We start from the raw sequence: 21,055 nt of genomic DNA, 5'->3' as shown, positions 1-21,055 counted from the left end.
GGGGGCCAAGAGAGCCAACATTTCAAAATCAGAATGTGTTTTCCAATGAATGCATCCTCCTTCATTTCTTGTCTCCCTTCCATGGCCAAACCAACCATCCTGGTTTGCCACCCAAAGTCCTTAATCCATGAAAGTCACTTGGTCCCAAGGACACAGGCCTGGTTATTCAACCTCCCCACCATTCACACTGATGAAAATCACCACCAGGGTGGTGGGTATGTGGCAGGCTTCAGTTATGTGGGATGCAGAGGAGCTTGCTAAAGGGACTGTGGGAGGTGGGGACAGAAACTGCTCTCCTGATGATTGTCTTTCATCCCTCTGACTCAAGTCTTTGTTTTCAGGTCAGACAATGCAAACAGCATTTGGAAGGACATTTATAAATTTGTGGATGATCTGGTGAAGAGGTTTCCAAAGTAAGGCTTCTCCATGCTCCAGGGTATTTTCTTCTGCCAGACGGATACACAGCTGCTTAGACTCAGTGGGCATGGGAGTCCCTCAGGCCAGGAGCACAGAGCCCATGGTGGTGTTCTGAAAAAGGGAAAAAGGAAAATCACACTGATTCCATTAGTTCTTAGCAGCTTTCACTGACTCTTGCTGGAAGGTCAGTCCACATTAAGGGGGACACAGTCTGCTTCTGAGGACTTTACAGGCTTGGAGAGGAAGTTAAAGCAGACTGACTCAGTAACCAAAAACCTGGTTAAATGATGCTGAAGGCCAAGAGAAAGGGACAAAAGTCTTGCATGGCAATATGGAGGAAAAAGCAAGAATTCCTAGAGAAAAAGCCAAGGATAGCTACCTAGAAGATGTGGAAATTTGAACTAGGCCTTGAAAGATAGGGGAAGACAGGATAACAGGAACCATCAAAGAGGCTTCTTGTGATGGGAATGGTCTGTTTGGCTGCAGAGTAGGTTTAGTAAGGAGAAGACCCAGAGATGAGGCTGGACAAGTAAGCCAAGAGCCAAGAACATAGGGGCTCATTATGCCAGACCACAAGCTTGAATTTCCTGCTGTGCGCAATAGGTGGGTATAGGATTTTTGAGCAGGGGTCTCACATGATCGAGGTTGTGCTTCAAGAAAAGAATTCTTATTATAGTGGATAAAATGAGCTGGATCAAGAGCCAAGAACAATAAGAAGTTCAGCTAGGGACCTATTGTACCAATTTATCTAAGTGATAATGAGGGTCAACAGGCCAGAAGACAGTGGCCAGAGGATGGAAAGAGAGGGATTTAGATAAATGGCTGCCAAGAAAGAGAATTAATTTCTTTGACAAGAGAAGGAAGTACAGAAGGAGTTAGGAGAGAAAGGAATGAAGGTCCAAAGAATGTAGAAGAGAGACCAGGGGGAACCCCTCATGCAGGAATGTGCAGGTGTCTATCTCCTTGCAATGTGCTGTTCACATGGCTTGGGGTGTGTGTGTGTGTGTGTGTGTGTGTGTGTGTGTGTCTGTCTGTCTTTTGGAATGTAAGAATGTAAGAGTGTAAGAATGGATCAGGATGCCATCTTGGCATTCTATTCTAAGGAGGCCACACATCTTACAGTCTAAAAAATTTTTCACTAAATTTACGGCAACTTTCAGGTTTGGGAAATGGGTCCCAAAGCAGAAGAGTTATGGTGGGAAGTATAGCAATTGACATAGACCCCCTCATTGGCTGCCTTGAGCCTTGTTTTTCTGAGCTTCATTGGTTTCATTTTGAGCCTGTGTTGATGGCATCTCACAAGCACATGCTTCCTCCACAGTTCAAAAATGAGGATGTCCTTAATCACCTACTCCACACAGAGCTACACCATCATGAATCTCACCTCTGACAGGTAAGCGCTGATATGATCCCCAATGGCAGACCTAGAAAACCAGGTCTCAGGGAGAGCTAACAGGCTGAGGGGTTCCCTGAAACCACAGTGGGGAGCCCACTGGTCTGCAGGCTGGGCTGGCCTGGACTTCTTTCCTTGTGCACCCTGATCCTTAGCTTTGGGCCCCCAGCTCTCTCTGACCCCTGGCTGCACTGACACTGGCAGACTTTGTGCTGCTAGACCTCTCCACCCCTCTAAGCCCTGACCTACAGCTGTCCTGAGTTCTTCCCTCCATGCTCTTCCCTTTTCTTAGAATGGGCTAGCTAGGATTCCCAGGATTTTAGGGAGCGGATGTGCAGGTCCTTTATGAACAGTGATACGAGTCTGACACCTACTGTTGTTATATGTCACTTTCTGCCCTGAGCCAGTGTGTAAGGAGGGGTGGGTGGAAGACAGATCAGAACCAGGGAGGAAGAGATCGGCAGCATCGAAGCATTGATGTTTTCAGTGGAGGGAATTTTGCTCCCTTGGTGGGTCTAAACCCATGAGTGGGGTCCTGAACATCAGGCTGGGATAGGGTGCTTGAGGAAGATAAGACATGCCTGCATACTAGGTGGGCCATGGTGAGCCCAGCAGTTTGGGCAAAAGTCTGGAAGTTATGGAGCTTCTGAATAGCTGGTTAAGGAGGTTAAGATTCCCATGGACACAATTTACTGGAACCCAATGAAACACCAAAGAGAGGTTGAGCACCTCTTAGGACTAGATGGGCCCCAATATTTGTGGCACAGAGCTACCATTCAGGACCATGGAGAGAAGCCAGGCATAGCAGAGTGGTGGTGTCAATGCTTGGAGGTAGCAGCACTCTTCTGCCTGACTCCAGGACAAGCAGGGAGAGAGGGCTGGCTGCCCCAAACACTAGTGGAGGCACAAATTTGTGCATAGGTGGGGTTTTGCATTCAGGACAGAGAGACCTGAGTAGGTTGAAAGTGGAAGGAAGCAAGTCCATTGGGAGAGATGCTGGCAGGTGGCAGAGAGATGCAGGGCTGCTGGGCAGGGGGCTCTGGAGGAAGAGCTGCCCACTGGGGAGGGTAAGACCTCTGCCTCCTCCAAGGTGGGGGGCTCAGGGCCCAGATGTGAGAAGCTGTGGCGGGGAGGGGGCTCAGGGAGGACCCGCCTGGTCCTCTCTGGAGTGTGAACACAGTAATGTCTTCCCTGATTCAGGGTTCAGGAGTGGGAATGGGGCCAGGGGCATGGAAACTATATGAAATTATGTTTTTCTGAGGAAGTAATGTTTTAAGGGAAGGAGTCTAGCTGAGGGTGTTAGGAGCCTGTATTCCTTCCGAATGCAGAGCTAGGAGTAGGGCTGGAGGGGCATCACTCCCTTAAGGGCACTGGCTCAGGCAACTATATGCCTGACCAGGAGGCTCCTGGGCCATAGACTGGGGAAGCATGAGAGTCACCCCAGATTTGGGGGCTCAGTTAAATAAACTTCCAAAATGTGGCAAGAGGAGGGAGAATATTTTTGCTGGGCCGGGTAGCACCTGGTTTGATCTCCACTGGCCATGGGTGCCAGGCCTCACCTCCTGGGCTGGGTGGGGCTAGACCTGGAGCTCTCAGGTCTCACCCCACAGCAACATCTCCACTCCCCACAGTAAGAAGCCCTCTCAGGGTCCCAGCTCTCCTAGCCTTGCTGTGCCAGCTCAGCTTGTCACATGGGATTAGCCTGAACCTAGGTCCCCAGTCCCACCTGTGAAATCCCCCTTAACAGCAGCCACCTGGCCACATACCCATGGCGGCCAAGGGAGCACTGCCCCTCCACCTACATGGGCAGCCCTCGAGGCACTTCCCCAGCTTTTGGCCTTTTTCTTCAGGAGTATGTAAGCCCAGGAGCCCTAGTTCTCTCATTAAGGAGCTTTCTCCTTCCTTTGGTGCCAATCCAGAAGGGGAAGAGGCTTGGGGCAGGTGCAAGTCAATCTCAGGATTCTGTGACAGGGGAGGATGGGACAGAGCAGAGCTATCAGCAGGATGACCTTTTCCAAACTCAGCCTTACCTGCTGAAGGAAGAGTGTGCCTTCCCAAGGGACCCAGTAGGTGCTAGCAGCCCTGCCAGTCACACTGTGAGTGCAGATTCACAGTGGCACATCCATGAGTGTGCCCCACGTTCACCACGGATGGTCAAGGCAGGGCTCTTGAGGGTCCCCCAGGTAGTGTGCCTGAGACAGTGGTGAGTGCAGAGAAAGCCAGGCCATACCCATGGGAGCAGCAGAGCAGCCTCCCCCCACCCCATGCTCACCAGATGGGGGACAGAGAAGGCCTGAGCAAGGCCTGTTCATATCGAGGACACAGAGCATAAGGTCATAACCAGGCTACTTGACTTGTATCCTGTCCCGACTAGACAGGTCTTCACAGTGCACAGTGGCTCCAGGACAGCTTGGGCTGCTTGTAAATTCAACCCCAGATTATACCTCAACCCCTTTTCTAATTTTTTTTCAGAAGTAAAATACATAATAGTCTTGAAAAAATTCAGAATATAGTGCCTACCGGAGCCGCAAACATGCATAAAGGATTTAAAAAGGTACCGAATCTAGAGCTCTGAGGATCTCTGCTTTATGGAGTTCTTAGATTATCCTGGGTCCTCCCACCACCCTCTCCAACACTCCTTCATTTCCTTGCAGGCAAATGAGCAGATTGAAAAAGCAATCTATGAAGGTAAGCTTCCTGGTGACTTCATTACGGGCAGGTGTGGGGACAGAGCCAGGCCTGGGCCTCAGCAAGGTGCAGACCCTCCTCGGCCCCTTCCTAGCGCTGACTCTTGGAGCAAGGTGCTTGCCCTCTCTGTGCCACAGGTTCCTCCTCTGTGCAGTGAGGATGAAAACCACCCCCAGTGATGAGTCTCAGAACCACATGGGATCATGTGTGTACCTTCTAGGCTCTTGGTAACTGTGAGGTGCTTGACCAACACTTGGGCTGCCTGAACAAGAAAACAGGAAGCCAGGGAAACCAAGAGCAGAAGGATTCCATTTTCAGAAAAAAAGAGCTGGGTTTACCCTTTGTCGCCCACACTTTGTCTGTATCACATTTCTGGCCCTGGCTCCTTTTTCCTTCAGTTCTTTCCCTTCGGCTGATGTCCTGTAACTGTGTCTCCAACACTGGAAAAGGCTGTGCTCTACCCAGAACTGTCTTCATCTAAGAGAGAGAAGTCTCCTTCTCCCTCCAGGACTGGGATGCTAGCTCTCCAGGCACTCCTGATGGCAGGTGCTCAGGTCTGGGCACTTCTTCCTTGGAGGAGGAAGTATGGGGAGCAGTGTTGTGGCCCCAGCAGCCTGCAGAGAGTCACTTTGTGTATCTTTACCAATGAAGTTACTCCCCATTTCCCCTGCAGGCAACAATGCTCCCAGTCTGATTATTGGTCTGACCGCAGGACCACTGACACCAAGGACATTTGAGGAGACTAAGTCTGAAGTGAGTCCAACCCATCAGTACCAGTGTTTTGCCCCATGTATTTGGTACTTTGTACTCAAAGGGTTCTTTCTCTTAGGCTGAGAAGGCTCGTGAAAGGGGCGCCAAAGTTTATTCTGTGGGTGTAAAAGACTATAAGAATGACCAGGTAATTCAGAACAGGTAACCTGGTGCCCCTTGCGAGCCCAAGTGGGATATGCTTTCAAAGTCAGCTTTCCCAAAGGTGGTCCTGTAACCCACCCCGGTGTCTGGACAGCAGATAGCCACTCCAGAAATGAATAACAGCGTGTAAAACCTGCCCACCAGCAGTGGAGGCAGAAGAGCTTTCCCTTCCATAAGTGTGGGCTGCTGCCTGACACCAGGGTCTGGCTCTTGGAGTCTAATATGGCATAAGGGAAGAGACTGTCTCCTGGGGTGGAGATTTCTTTGTCCTCAAGCCCAGGCCATGTGCCCAAGGTGCCTCCTCTCTCTTGTAGCTAAAAGACATTGTAGAAAGAAATGACCAATTTTATGGGGTAAACAGTGGATTCGAGTCCCTGGAAGACATCGTTAACATGGTGAGTGTGGGCTAAATGTGAGAAGAGCAATGGGATGGCTTCTCACCGTGTCCCTCCCCCCATGTCACTATCCCTGACCTGCCACCCCTCTCTCTATTTCCAGCTGGTGGTAAATTCCTGTCATGAAATTATGGCTGGGGAGAGTTACTTTGTTTGTGTAGGAGGTAAGAGCTATAGTCACTGTTCTAGCAGAATGGAGAGTGGTGGGCGGGGTGGGGGGGCTCTGTGAGGTGTGTGAATATGTGGCATGTGGGTAGTGTGTGGGTATCTGAGTGTGTTGTGCATGTGTAGCATGGTAGTGTAGAAATATGTTGGATATATGAGTGTGCCTGGGGTATACAGGTGTGTCTACATTTGATTGGAGTGTGCATGTCAAGCATGGGTTGTGGTGTGCTTGTGTGTGTAATTATTTTCCCCATTATTATTGAGATATAACTGACAAACACCTGTGTATAAGTTTAAGGTATTCCATATAATGACTTGACATGCATATATTGTAAAATGATTACCACAATAAGATCTTTGTAATTACTTTTTTTTAATCTCAAAACCAAAAGTTTAATACAAAATAAGAATAAAGTATATTTAAAAACCTTCAACAAAACACTTCAAAATGAAATCTGAGAACATATTAAAAGAACAAAACATCAAGACTAATTAGGGACCACCCATGCAATACAAGTCTGATTCAGTAGTTCAAATATCAATGTAACTTACCATATCAGCAATGTGGAGAAGAGAAACATGATTATCTCAATGGATGAATAAAAGAATTAGAAGGGGGGAAGAGTTAAGGTGGTGAAGGAGTAGAGGGATCCTATGCTTGCCTTGTCCCTTCAGCATAGCTAGATAAATATCAAATCATTCTGAGCACCCAAAAAAATCGATCTGAGGGCTGAGAAAATAAACTGCACATTTAGAGGGAGAAAAATGGCCACATTGTTAAATGTAGGAACTGCAGAGAGTTTATTCAGGGCATAAAAGAACTGCATGTGCTCTGGAGGTGAGGGAGCCCTGATCATAGAGACGGGGGGGGGGGGGGGGGGGGCGGGGAGAGAGAGAGAGAGAGAAAGCAGAGTGCAGGGGATTGCACAAGAGAAACTCTTCCCCAACACCATGGACTGGGAAAAGGAGAGGGACTGACTACCACAAGGTTTTATAAGCAGCAGAGCTCAAAGGCTGAAGTTTTAGAAGTCCATGCCATTGCCAGGGTCGTACCTGGTGGGCTTAGTAGTGCTCTTATGGGGAAGGAGACCAGAAGCCCAGGAGTGGGCAATGTGGTCTGAGGATCCCCCGAGACACACAGGGAGACAGTTCCTCTTCTTGGAATGCATTTGGGAGAGGTGGCATGGCTTCCCAGGAAAAAAAGAGCTGGTGGGCACCAACATGCTGCCCTGTTCACTAGAACAGGAACAGAGACACTTGCTGAAGGCAGCAAACCTTGGTTATGGCTTTTTCTGTGCTTAACCATAAACGTCAAACCACTGCACAGTCATGCAACTGTTTTTCTGGCACAAATAAACACCAGCCATAGCACAGCAAGACTCTCCCCCAGAGGATCAGTGTGGGTCCATGCCACACCAGGTCCCTAAATTTTGAGCTCTGAAACCCAGTCACATGCCTGAGATAAAACACAGGAGTACTGTGCTGCCAGGCAGACAGACGGCTCAGACAGACGGGGTGAAGGCAGCGTTCTGACATAAATCTGGGATACAAGAGTCGAGATTGTTTGCTCTTCTGTGATGGCTTCCTGAATAGAGGCAGGTGTGTACTCCCCTCTCCAGGGATGAAGGAGTGGGATGACACCATTTTCCGCCTGCACATTAATACAAACAGACTTTGGTGAGCAGCACATCAACTCCACCGGAGGCTGCAGCGACTTACACCAAGCCCCGCCCCACTGCACCTGCAGGTACATCTTTACAAGGACAAGTCACTCTGAGTACCAGCACAACAGGCCCCTCCCCCAGAAGACTGGAACAAACCCCCTGCATGCACCAAGTTCAGTGATCATATACAGTGCTCCAAAGCTTCAGCCTAGAGGAAATAAGATCTAGCTTCTTTTAACAAGCAGACCAAAACACACCTAAAACTTTCCATATAGTGGACAAGGTCCAACCACTCTGTACTGTAAGCAAGGAAAAACTCTGCAGAGGACTGACTTGAGGGACGGAGCAGCCAAAACACAACAGTAGAGTCCACACTCTGAAACGTTTCCTGAAGCACCAGGCACAAGACAGTATAGAACCCCTTCTTATTATAGCCATTATTCTCAGGATCAGGAATATAACAGCCTTTCCTAACACACACACACACACACACACAACAGTGACCTAGACAAAAATGACAAGATGGAGGTATTCATCCCAAAAGAAATAACAGGAAGAAATCACAGCCAGGTATTTAATCAAAACAGATATGAGTAAGATTCCTGAACCAGAATTTAAAACAGTAATCACAATGGATAATAGCTTGGCTTAAGAAAAGCATAGAAGACACTAGAGAATCCCTTATTACAGAAATAAAAGAACTCAAATCTAGTTAGGCTGAAATTAAAAATGCTACAAACAAGATGCAAAACCGACTGGGTACAATGCAGATGATGGACAAAATAGAGGAACAAATCAGTGATATAGTAGATAAAATTATGGGAAATAATGAAGCTGAGAAGAAGAGGGGAAGAAAAGTATTGGATCATGAATGTGGACTTAGGGAATTCAGCAACACTTTAAAGTGTAGTAACATACCATAGGAATCCCAGAAGAAGAGAGGGGAAAGGGGGCAAAAAGGTTTATTTGAGCAAATTTAACTGAAACCTTCCCTTATCTGGGGAAGGAAACAGACATCAAAACCCAAGAGGCACAGAGAATTCTCATCAAATTCAACAAAAGCCAGTCATCACTTAGACATATCATTCATAAAATACACAGACAAAGAAAGAATCTTGAAAGCAGCAAGGGAAAAGAAGTCCTTAACCTACAAGGGAAGACAGATCAGGTTCATGGCACATCTGTCCACAGAAACTTGACAGTCTAGAAGGTAGTGGCATGATATATAAACTGTGCTGAATGGGGAAAATATGCAGCCAAAATGACTTTATCCACCAGGCTGTCATTCAGAATAGGAGAGATAAAGAGTTTCCCACACAAACAAAAACTAAAGGAGTTCATGAACGCCAAACCAGCCCTGCAAGAAATACTAAAGGGGACTCTTTGCGTGGGAATGAAAGAGCAAAAGCAACGAAGAGTATAAAGGAAAAAAAGACATCACCAGAAACACCAACTTTATAGGTAACATGATGGCACTAAATTCATACCTATCAGTAATCACTCTTCCATGTAAATGGACTAAATGCTCCAATCAAAAGACACTGGGTATCAAATAGATTCAAACAATCAAACAAACAAACAACACCCATCTATATGCTACCTACAAGAGACTTATTTTAGACCTAAAGACACCTCCAGATTGAAAATGAGGGGATGGAGAATAATCTATCATGCTACTGGAGATCAAAAAAAAAAAAAAAAAAAAGCCAGAGTACCATACTTATATCAGATGAACTAGATTTTTTTTAATATGAAATTTGTTGTCAAATTGGTTTCCATACAACACCCAGTGCTCATCCCAACAGGTGCCCTCAGTGACTATCACCCACCCTCCCCACCCTCCCACCCCCTGTGAACCCTCAGTTTATTCTCAGTTTTTAAGAGTCTGTTATGGTTTGGCTCTCTCCCTCTCTAACTTTTTTTTTCCTTCCCCTCCCCCATGATCTTCTGTTGTTTCTCAGGATCCACATAAGAGTGAAAACATATGGTATCTATCTTTGTCTGTAGGACTTATTTCACTTAGCATAACACTCTCCAGTTCCATCCATGTTGCTACAAAAGGCCATATTTCATTCTTTCTCATTGCCAAGTAGTATTCCATTGTGTATATAAACCACAATTTCTTTATCCATTCATCAGTTGATGGACATTTAGGCTCTTTCCATAATTTGGCTATTGTTGAAAGTGCTGCTGTAAACATTGGGGTACAAGTGCCCCTATGCATCAGCACCTCTGTATCCCTTGGGCAAATTCCTAGAGGTGCTATTGCTGGGTCATAGGGTAGGTCTATTTTTAATTTTTTGAGGAACCTCCACACTGTTTTCCAGAGCAGCTGCACCAGTTTGCATTCCCACCAACAGTGCAAGAGGGTTCCCATTTCTCCACATCCTCTCCAGCATATATAGTCTCCTGATTTGTTCATTTTAGCCACCCTGACTGGTGTGAGGTGGTATCTCAGTGTGGTTTTGATTTGTATTTCCCTGATGAGGAGCGACATTGAGCATCTTTTCATGTGCCTGTTGGCCATCTGGATGTCTTCTTTAGAGAAGTGTCTATTCATGTTTTCTGCCCATTTCTTCACTGGATTACGTGTTTTTGGGGTATGGAGTTTGGTGAGTTCTTAATAGGTTTTGGATACTAGCCCTTTGTCTGATATGTCATTTGCAAATACTTTCCCATTCTGTTGGATACCTTTTAGTTCTGTTGATTGTTTCCTTTGCAGTGCAGAAGCTTTTTATCTTGATAAGGTCCCAGTAGTTCATTTTTGCTTTTAATTCCCTTGCCTTTAGAGATGTGTCAAGTAAGAAATTGCTACGGCTGAGGTCAGAGAGGTCTTTTCCTGCTTTCTCCTCTAGGGTTTTGATGGTTTCCTGTCTCACATTCAGGTCCTTTATCCATTTTGAGTTTATTTTTGTGAATGGTGTGAGAAAGTGGTATAGTTTCATTCTTCTGCATGTTGCTGTCCAGTTCTCCCAGTACCATTTGTTAAAGAGACTGTCTTTTTTCCATTGGATATTCTTTCCTGCTTTGTCAAAGATTAGTTGGCCATACTTTTGTGGGTCCAATTCTGGAGTCTTTATTCTATTCCATTGGTCTATGTGTCTGTTTGTGCCAATACCATGCTGTCTTGATGATTACAGCTTTGTAGTGGTGTCTGAAGTCTGGGATTATGATGCCTCCCGCTTTGGTCTTCTTCTTCAATATTACTTTGGCTATTCGGGGTCTTTTCTGGTTCCATACAAATTTTAGGATTGCTTGTTCTAGCTTTGAGAAGAATGCTGGTGCAATTTTGATTGGGATTGCATTAAATGTGTATATAGCTTTGGGCAGTATTGATATTTTAACAATATTTATTCTTCCAGTCCATGAGCATGGAATGTTTTTCCGTTTCTTTGTATCTTCAATTTCCTTCATAAGCTTTCTATAGTTTTCAGCCTACATATCTTTTACATCTTTGATTAGGTTTATTCCTAGGTATTTTATGATTCTTGGTGCAGTTGTGAATGGGATCAGTTTCTTTATTTGTCTTTCTGTTGCTTCATTATTAGTGTATAAGAATGAAACTGATTTCTGTACATTAATTTTGTATCATGTGACTTTGCTGAATTCATGTATCAGTTCTAGCAGACTTTTGGTGGAGTCTGTCGGATTTTCCATGTATAATATCATGTCATCTTCAAAAAGTGAAAGCTTTACTTCATCTTTGCCAATTTAGATGCCTTTGATTTCCTTTTGTCGTCTGATTGCTGATGCTAGAACTTCCAACACTGTGTTAAACAACAGCGGTGAGAGTGGACATCCCTGTCGTGTTCCTGGTCTCAGGGGGAAAGCTCTCAGTTTTTCCCCATTGAGGATGATATTAGCTGTGGGCTTTTTGTAAATGGTTTTTATAATGTTTAAGTATGTTCCTTCTATCCCGACTTTCTTGAGGGTTTTTATTAAGAAAGGATGCTGAATTTTGTCAAATGCTTTTTCTGCATTGATAGAGAGGATCATATGGTTCTTATCTTTTCTTTTATTAATGTGATGTACCACATTGATTGATTTGCAAATGTTGAACCAGCCCTGCAGCCCAGGAATGAATCCCAGTTGATCGTGGTGAATAATTTTTTTTTATCTGCTGTTGAATTCGATTTGCTAGTATCTTATTGAGAATTTTTACTTCATATTCATCACGGATATTGACCTGTAGTTCTCTTTTTTTGCTGGGTCTCTGTCTGGTTTAGGAATCAAAGTAATGCTGGCTTCATAGAATGAGTCTGGAAGTTTTCCTTCCCTTTCTATTTTTTGGAACAGCTTGAGAATGATAGGTATTATCTCTGCTTTAAATGTCTGGTAGAATTCCCTAGGGAAGCCATCTGGTGCTGGACTCTTATTTGTTGGGAGATTTTTGATAACTGATTCAATTTCTTTGCTGGTTATGGGTCTGTTCAAGTTTTCTATTTCTTTCTATTTGAGTTTTGGAAGTGTGTGGGTGCTTATGAATTTGTCCATTTCTTCCAGGTTGTCCAGTTTGTTGGCATATAATTTTTCATAGTATTCCCTGATAATTGCTTGTATTTCTGAGGGATTGGTTGTAATAATTCCATTTTCATTCACAGTTTTATCTATTTAGGTCATCTCCCTTTTCTTCTTGAGAAGCCTGGCTAGAGGTTTATCAATTTTGTTTCTTTTTTCAAAAAAAACAATTCTTAATTTCATTGATCTGCTCTACAGTTTTTTTTAGATTCTATATTGTTTATTTCTGCTCTGATCTTTATTATTTATCTTCTTCTGCTGAGTTTGGGGTGTTTTTACTGTTCTGCTTCTATTTCCTTTAGGTGTGCTGTTAGATTTTGTATTTGGGATTTTTCTGGTTTCTTGAGATAGGCCTGGATTGCAATGTATTTTCCACTCAGGACTGCCTTCACTGCATCCCAAAGCATTTGGATTGTTGTATTTTCATTTTCATTTGTTTCCATATATTTTTTAATTTTTTCGCTAATTGCCTGGTTGATGAATTCATTCTTTAGTAGGATGTTCTTTAACCTCCATGCTTTTGGAGGTTTTCCAGACTTTTCCTGTGGTTGATTTCAAGTTTCATAGCATTGTGGTCTGAAAGTATGCATGGTATGATCTCAATTCTTGTATACTTATGAAGGGCTGTTTTGTGACCCAGTATGTGATCTATCTTGGAGAATGTTCCATGTGCACTCGAGAAGAAAGTATATTCTGTTGCTTTGGGAGGCAGAGTTCTAAATATATCTGTCAAGTCCATCTGATCCAATGTATCATTCAGGGCCCTTGTTTCTTTATTGATCCTGTGTCTAGATGATCTATCCATTGTTGTAAGTCCCCTGTATTAAAGTCCCCTGCAATTACCACATTCTTATTTGCTTATGTTTGTGATTCATTGTTTTATATATTTGGGGGCTTCCATATTCGGCACATAGACATTTATAATTGTTAGCTCTTCCTGATGGATAGACCCTGTAATTATTATATAGTGCCCTTCTTCATCTCTTGTTACAGCCTAATTCACCTGTTCTCTCCTCTGCCTCTTCAGTCCATGTTATGGCTGCCTGCATTTTATTTTGCACCTCATTTATAGCATTTTTAGCTCCTCATGACTATTTCTTAGTCCCTTGATCTCTGTAGCAATAGATTCTCTGCTGTCCTCTATGCTTTTTTCAAGCCCAGCAATTAATTTTGTGACTATTATTCTAAATTCTTGTTCCGTTATATTGCTTAAATCGTTTTTGATCAATTCATTAGCTGTCGCTACTTCCTGATGTTTCTTTTGAGGAAAATTCTAACGTTTCATCATTTTGGGTGGTCCCTGTAGTGGCTCCAAACTGCAGAGCACTTCCCCTGTGCTGTCAGGAGTAACTTGTGTTGGTGGGTGGGGCTGCAGTCAGACCCAGTGTCTGCCCCCAGCCCACCACTGGGGCCACAGTCAGACTGGTGTGTACCTTATCTTCCCCTGTCCCAGGGGCAGGACTCACTGTGGAGTGGTGTGGCCCCTGTCTGGGCTACTTGCACACTGTCAGGCTTGTGGTGCTGCTTTGATGGGATCTGGCATATTAGCCGGGCTGGATCCGCAAGGTGCAAAGGGGTAGGAGGGACAGGCTTAGCTCGCTTTGCCATCAGTGGTCCCCTGTGGGAGGGGCCCTGCAGCACAGGGAGGGAGGCAGCCCTGTCAGAGGGATGGCTCCACAGAAGCACAGCTTTGGGTGTTTGCATGGTACAAGCAACTTTGGTGATGGGGACTGGTTCCCTTTGGAATTTCAGCTGGGGGATGGGAGAGGGAGATGGCGCTTGCCAGAGCCTTTGTTCCCCTGCCAAGCTGAGCTCTGTCTTCTGGGTCTCAACAACTCTCCCTCCTGGTGTCCCCTTGCCCTCCTCGCTCTCCAAGAGCAGAGCTGCTGACTTTTAACATTCCAGATGTTAAGTCCCTCTGGCTGTTAGAACTCACAGAGTCCGGCCCCTCTGCTTTTGTTAGCCAGACTTCAGGGGCTCTGCCTTTCTGGGCGGGCTGCCCCTCCACCGCCCTGGCTCCCTCCCACCAGTCTGTGTAGCATGCACCGCCTCTCCACCCTTCCTACCCTCTTCCGTGGTCCTTTTGTCTACCCAAAAAGAGATGAAGAAGGGCACTATATCATAATCCATCAAGAAGATCTAACAATTATATATGCCCCCAACTTGGAGGAACCCAAATATGTAAATCAATTAATAACAAACAAACTCATTGACAATAATACAATAATAGTAGGGACTTTAACACCCCAACTACAGCAAGGGACAGATCATCTAAGCAGAAAATCAACAAGAAAACAATGGCTTTAAATGACACACTGGAACAGATGGACTTAACAGATATATTTAGAACATCTCATCCTAAAGCATTAGAATACACAGTATTGTTGAGTGCACAAAAACATCCTCCAGAATGCATCACATACTGGGTCACAAATCAGCCCTCAACAAGCACAAAAAGATTTAGATCATACCATGCATATATTCAAACGACAATGCTATGAAACTTGAAGTCAACCACAAGAAAAAATTGGGGAAGACCACAAATACATGGAGGTTAAAGAACCTTCTACTAAAGAATGAATGGGTTAACCATAAAATTGAAGAAGAAATTAAAAAGTACATGGAAGCAAATAAAAATGAAAGCACAACACTACAAAACCTTTGGGATGCAGCAAAAGTGGTCCCAAAGGGAAGTATATTGCAAAACAGCTATACCGTAAGAAGCAAGAAAAGTCCTAAATACACAATGAAACTTTACACCTAGAAGAGCTAGAATAGGAACAGCAAATAAAGCATAAAGCCAGCAGAAGAAGGGAAATGATAAAAACTAGAGAGGAAATAAATAATAGAGAAACAAACAAACAAAAATAATAGAACAGATTAACAAAACTAAGAGGTGGTTCATTGAAAGAGTTAATAAAATTTGTAAACCCAAGCCAGATTTATCAAAAAGAGAAGAGAAAGGACCCAATTAAACAAAATCAGAAATGAAAAAGGAGAGATCACAACCAATACCACAGATACAATTATAAGAGAGTATTATGAAAAATTATATGCCAACAAACTGGGCAATCTGGAAGAAATGGATAAATTCCTAGAAACTCACAAACTACCAAAGTGAAACAGGAAGAAATTGAAAATTTGAACAGACCCATACTATTTTCAGACATTATACTCTATGTAGAAAATCCTAAAGGCTTCACCAAAAAATTGCTAGAACAAATACATGATTTCAGCAAAGTGGCAGGATATAAAATCAATGTTCAGAAATTCATTGCATTTCTATACTCCAATAGTGAAGCAACAGAAAAAGAAATCAAGGATTCGATCCCATTTACAATTGCACCAAAAACAATAAGATACCTAGGAATAAACCTAACAAGAGGTAAAATTTCTATACTCTGAAAACTATAGAACACTTATGAGAGAAATTGAAGAGGACACAAATAAATGGAAAAATATTCCATGCTCATGGATTGGAAGAACAAACATCGTTAAATGTCTATATTACCCAGAGCAATCTCCTCATTTAATGCAATCCCTATCAAAATACCAGCAGCATTTTTCACAGAGCTAGAACAAACAATCCTAAAATTTGCATAGAACCAAAAAAGACCCCAGATAGCCAAGGCAATCCTGAAAAAGAAAAACAGCTGGAGGCATCACAATTCCGGACTTCAAGCTATATTACAAAGCTGTAGTCATCAAGACAATATGATACTGGCATAAAAACAGTCACATAGATAATGCAACAGAATGTAAAATCCAGAAATGTAATCACAACTAAATGGTCAACTAATCTTTAACAAGGCAGCAAAGAATATCCAATGGAAAAAAGATGGTCTTTTCAACAATTGGTGTCAGGAAAACTGGACAGTGACATGCAGAAGAATGAAACTGGACCACTTTCTTACACCATATATAAAAATAAATTCAAAATGGATAAAATACCTAAATGTGAAACAGGAAACCATCAAAACCCTAGAGGAGAACACATGCAGCAACCTGTTTGATTTTCCTATAGCAACGTTTTACTAGATGTGTCTCCGAAGGCAAGAGGAACAAAAGGAAAAATGAACTATTGGGACTTCATCAAGATAAAAAGTTTCTACACAACGAAGGAAACAATCAACAAAACTAAAAGGCAGCCTACTGAATGGGAGAAGATATTTGCAAATGACATATCAGATAAAGGGTTAGTTTCCAAAATCTATAAAAAAAATTTATCAGACTCAACACCCAAAAAAACAAATAATCCGGTGAAGAAATGGGCAGAGAACATAAACAGATATTTTTCCAAAGAAGACATACAGATGGCTAACAGACACATGAAATGATGCTCAACATCACTCATCATCACAGAAAATACAAATCAAAAAAATCAAAATACAAATCAAAACAAAATCAAATACAAAAACAAATACCACCTCACACCTGTCAGAATGGCTAAAATTAACAACACAAGAAACAACAGGTGTTGGTGAGGATGTGGAGAAAGGGGAACCCTCTTACAGTGTTTGTGGGAATGCAAACTGGTGCAGCCACTCTGAAGAACAGTATGGAGGTTCCCTAAAAATTTAACAACAGAACTACCCTATGACCAGAAACTTCACTATTAGGTATATACCCCAAAATTACAATAATACAGATTTGAAGGGGTACATGCACCCTGATGTTCATAGCAGTATTATCAACAATAGCCAAATTATGGAAAGCCCAAATGTCCATGGACTGATAAATAGTTCAAGAAGATGCCCTATATATACACAAGGGAGTATTACTCAGCCATAAAAAAGAATGAAATCTTGCCATTTGCAAAGAGATACAGTGTATTATGATAAGTGAAATACCTCAGTCAGAAAAGAAAATAACATGATTTCATTTTATGTGGAACTTAAGAAAGAAAACAGATGACCATATGGAAAGTGAGATGAAAGAAAGGAAAGCAAACCACAAAAGACTCTTAACTGTAGAGAACACACTGAGGCTTGATAGGGGAGGTAAGCAGGGAATGGGCTAAATGGGTGATGGGTATTAAGGAGGACAGTTGTTATGAGGACACTTGGCGTTATCTGTAAGTGATGAATCACTGATTTCTACTCCTGAAACCCATATTGCAATGTATATTAACTAGAACTTAAACAAAAATTTGAAAAAAAATAAAAGAATTAGATACAGTTCAATGGCCAGCATCATACTAGAAACATAGTCCAACAAAAGGTATCCACACAAATACAACTAAACACACCTTGTTCTATGGGGAACGCCTCTTCCTGACATCTGGAACTTCACAAGTGTGCCATCTCCCCCGCTACAAAGGTCCCTGAGTCAGTCTGGTGAGGACATCCTGTGCAGTGACTTTTGTGATAGAAGCCCCCTCCCTGCGATGAGCTCTGTGTGTACAGGCTTATATGTCTCATCATGGAGACTGGTACTGAGGAGGGTGCATGAGCACACTTACTCCCCTGGTAACAGCACACACAGCTGGATCTGGCCAAACGCAGACCCAGAGACCGGGTCGGCCTCTGTGCTCTTAACTGTAAGGTTATCGTGCAGTAGACCGTGGGGTCAGACACAGCTGTGTTCAGATCTGGCTCTGCTGCAACCTGGAGCAAATTACCAAACATCTGTGAGCTCCCCTTTCGTCTCCAACAACACCCACTAGCACATCTCTCGTAAGACGTAAGGCCGGGCGATCTTACAAGGACCGGCACAGGATCTAGAAACTGGGAAGCCCTAACCAATAGTAGTGGTACTAATAGTCCCACCATCCTTGACGCCTCCACCCCAAGACTGAGCTCATGTGGCCGGGTGGGGAGGGGGGGAGGGGGGCGGGGGTAACATCACCAGTATGAAAGCATCTCCCACTGAGCCAGCTGTTGGCAGCAGCTCTCCGACTCTTCCTGTCTTCTTAACCAACTCGCAGTGAGAGGTTGGAGGCGGGCAGGAGACTCCCACACAAGTAGGCTTTTGCCCTGCTTCTGCTTTAAAGCACCCTGCCGTGCAGCCGACCTGACAGCTTCATTCCTCTGATTATGTCCCCTGCACACACGCAGGTCATGGCATCTGAGCAGCATGTCAAACTGCAGGTGCAAACATCAGTCGTTGTCCATCCCCCATGGCGGCCTGGCCAGGGTTACAGGTGCCTGCCACACACCCGCTGACAGCTCAACTCAGCATTTCCTGCTCTGACCTTTAAGATTGTCGCCCTCTTGACGAAAGCTGCCACACGACATGACAGTCACTTGGAGGCAAAGCTCAAGGCAGGAACCTGGACCCCAAATGAAATAGAAAGAGGCATTTCATCAGGCTGTCAATTGAAATAAATCAGTGGGTCAGGGTGCCTTGGGAAGCAGACAGGGCATGAGCACGAGACTCCTGACCTCTTCAGTCTCTCAGGGTGCTCTCCAGGATGAGGCAGAGAGGCCTCTGCTGGCCTTCCTGCCTCTAGGCCTGTGCTCCAGGCCATCCTCTGCACAGGACCTCAGGGCACTGAGAAAGCCCCTTCCCTAACCCCAGCCTGGCCTGGAAGTCTGAGGCCCCTAGCCCCACAGCAGGGCCAGTCAGGTCTTCCCTCAGCTCTCAGGCTGGGGTGTCACTAGGCTTCCTACAAGACCCTACTTCCCCCCACTTTACAGGGTCCAGCCCATCCATCCTTTGACGCCACACTCACAGGAGGTTCATCCTTGTCCCTTTCTTGGTTCACTGGCCCCTCTGGATTCCCACAGCCCTTGGTCTGTCCTTCTCAGTCACTTCTCACCTTGAACGTGCCATGACTTCTGCTTGGCTGTGTCACGGTTGATTCTTCTCATTCAGTTCTTTGATGTGTTACCAACCTTTTATGAAGGAAGCTTTCGAACCTACAGCAAAGTGGAAACAACTGTACAATGAACACCTCTGTCTATACTACCTGGATTTTGCAGTTACTGTTTAATATCTCACCATATTTCTTTATTGTTTATCCAGTGTGCTTTGTCTCTCTCCCTCTCTCTCTTACACACACACACACACACACACACACACACACACACACATTGCATCTTATTTTTTTATGTGTTTCAAGTCAATTACAGACATCAGGCTACCTCACTTCCAAAACCCATCAGTCTGCATATCTTTATTTACACAAATATTTCTTTTTTTATGTTTTATTTATTTTTGAGAGCAAGAGAAACAGAGCATGAGTGGGGTAGGGGCAGAGAGAGGGAGACACAGAATCTGAAGCAGGCTCCAGGCTCTGAGTTGTCAGCACAGAGCCCGACATGGGGCTCGAACTCACAGACTGCGAGATCATGACCCGAGCCAAAGTCAGATGCTTAACTGACTGAGCCATCCAGGTGGCCCTATTTATACTAATATTTCTTAAGAGCTCTCCTTAAATTGCAGCAAACTTCAGTGTATTTTTTGACAACTTCTGAAAAATGCACACTCCAGGAAGACAGAATTTACCATTGTCCCTGGAAAATCCCCTCAGATCACTTGCCAGACAATCCTTGTCCCCAACCCCTGAAGGCAATTCTTCTGTTTTTCCTCCATAGGCTGTTTAGTCCTTTGAAATCTCTTCTCAGTAGACTCATGTAATATGAACATTGTATTTAAACATTCTGTTTGGCCAGGTACTCTGGGCACAGTGGTTTTGAGAATCATCACTCCTGTATGTTTGCTGGATATACTTCGATATTTGTGTCTGGGAGGACAGCTGGAGGTGGCACCTTCTCATTCTTTTTCCTGTGTGTGGCTGGCCCAGAGCGAGTGTCTGCAGAGCCCAACAACCATGGCACATCAGTGGTGGCACATAGTAGGACACAGGGCAGAGGCGGGCTTTTCTCTGAGAGCTGGTGGAAAGGTCCTGCAGGGTGGCCAGGAGACTCACTGTGTGCAGAAGGCAAAGCAGACTGTGGGGCAGTAGGACCCAGAAGGCAAAAGCAGTGCAAAGACACCATTGCCACCAGCTTGGATAACTACTGTCCCTCTACAATGAGGTTCCCCTTTTTCTACTATTACTGCCTCCCAGAAATAGCTACCATATATAATTGATCATACAGATGCAAATAGCTATTTATATATGCTTTTCAAGGTATTTTTACATTAATGGGATCATGCAGTTCATAACATTTTCCAGCCATCTGCACATACTCCATTACACGGATGGAGGAAATTTCTTTCATTAGTCTCCCCTGGTCGATATTGTGGCTACAGCAAGCTGTGCACACCCTGAGGCTCACCTCTCTGTGGGCCTGGGTCAGGATTCCCGGGATCAATTCCAGAAGTAGAATTGCATCATTAAGAGGACACACAGCTTAAACGTTGGTCAGTAGAGTTGAATTTCTCCCAAAGAGCCGGTGCTGAGCAGCAGGTGGTGTCCCAGAGCCTGACCCTCCCGGGGCAGGTCACTTCCACCCAGTGCCCTTGTCAGTCTCATGGTTGGTTGGTTGTCCTTCCTCACTGCTTGGCTTCCTCCTGACCTTGTCAGCGGGCTGCCTGCCTTCCCATCTCCTCTCTCTGGAGCCCAGGAGGCCTGGTGTAGAACTCTTCCTCCAGAAAGAAAGCTCTTATAAAGAAGGATTGGTCTCCCTGCCAGGGACTGGATGGTCCCTGTGCCACCCGAGAGCGGGTGCACAGTGGGACTCTACCTTGGAAACACAGCTCCCTGAAAGCCAGTGTTCATCTGTCCTTGGCTTCAAAGCAAAATCCTTTAACTCCATGTCCCTTCTGCTCGAAAGTCTAACACCATCACCCTGTCTTCCACTTACCAAGACTTTCCATAGTGACGTTTTCTGAGAGCAGTAGTGCCTGGGGACACAGAGGGCACTGCTGTAGAGGAGAAGTAATGACTGAGCAGGGCCTGAAGAGCTGCAGGGCATACATGGTGGGAAGGAGGTCACAGACGTATGGACAGTGTG

General features: G+C 44.5%; 1 protein-coding gene across 2 annotated transcripts in view; it reads left to right on the top strand.

Moving 5' to 3' along the window:
- The first annotated feature begins 241 nt into the window (after positions 1-241).
- Positions 242-21,055, top strand: part of LOC122492952 (anthrax toxin receptor-like) — a 33,437-nt gene continuing 12,623 nt past the window's right edge. Inside the window, exons 1-8 of one of the 2 annotated variants that reach the window (XM_043596798.1) lie at positions 242-413; positions 1,739-1,810; positions 4,283-4,364; positions 4,465-4,498; positions 5,172-5,251; positions 5,328-5,396; positions 5,725-5,805; positions 5,909-5,969. In XM_043596798.1, coding sequence (XP_043452733.1) covers positions 1,746-1,810; positions 4,283-4,364; positions 4,465-4,498; positions 5,172-5,251; positions 5,328-5,396; positions 5,725-5,805; positions 5,909-5,969 — 472 coding nt within the window. In that variant the 5' untranslated portion in view covers positions 242-413; positions 1,739-1,745. The remainder of the gene's footprint in view (positions 414-1,738; positions 1,811-4,282; positions 4,365-4,464; positions 4,499-5,171; positions 5,252-5,327; positions 5,397-5,724; positions 5,806-5,908; positions 5,970-21,055) is intronic. The other variant, XM_043596797.1, reaches the window with a different exon arrangement.

Source organism: Prionailurus bengalensis, chromosome D2, assembly GCF_016509475.1.
Source record: "Prionailurus bengalensis isolate Pbe53 chromosome D2, Fcat_Pben_1.1_paternal_pri, whole genome shotgun sequence".
NCBI lineage: Eukaryota > Metazoa > Chordata > Mammalia > Carnivora > Felidae > Prionailurus > Prionailurus bengalensis.
The sequence above is the reverse complement of the archived record's forward strand: the minus strand, read 5'-3'. Positions and strand labels throughout refer to the sequence as shown.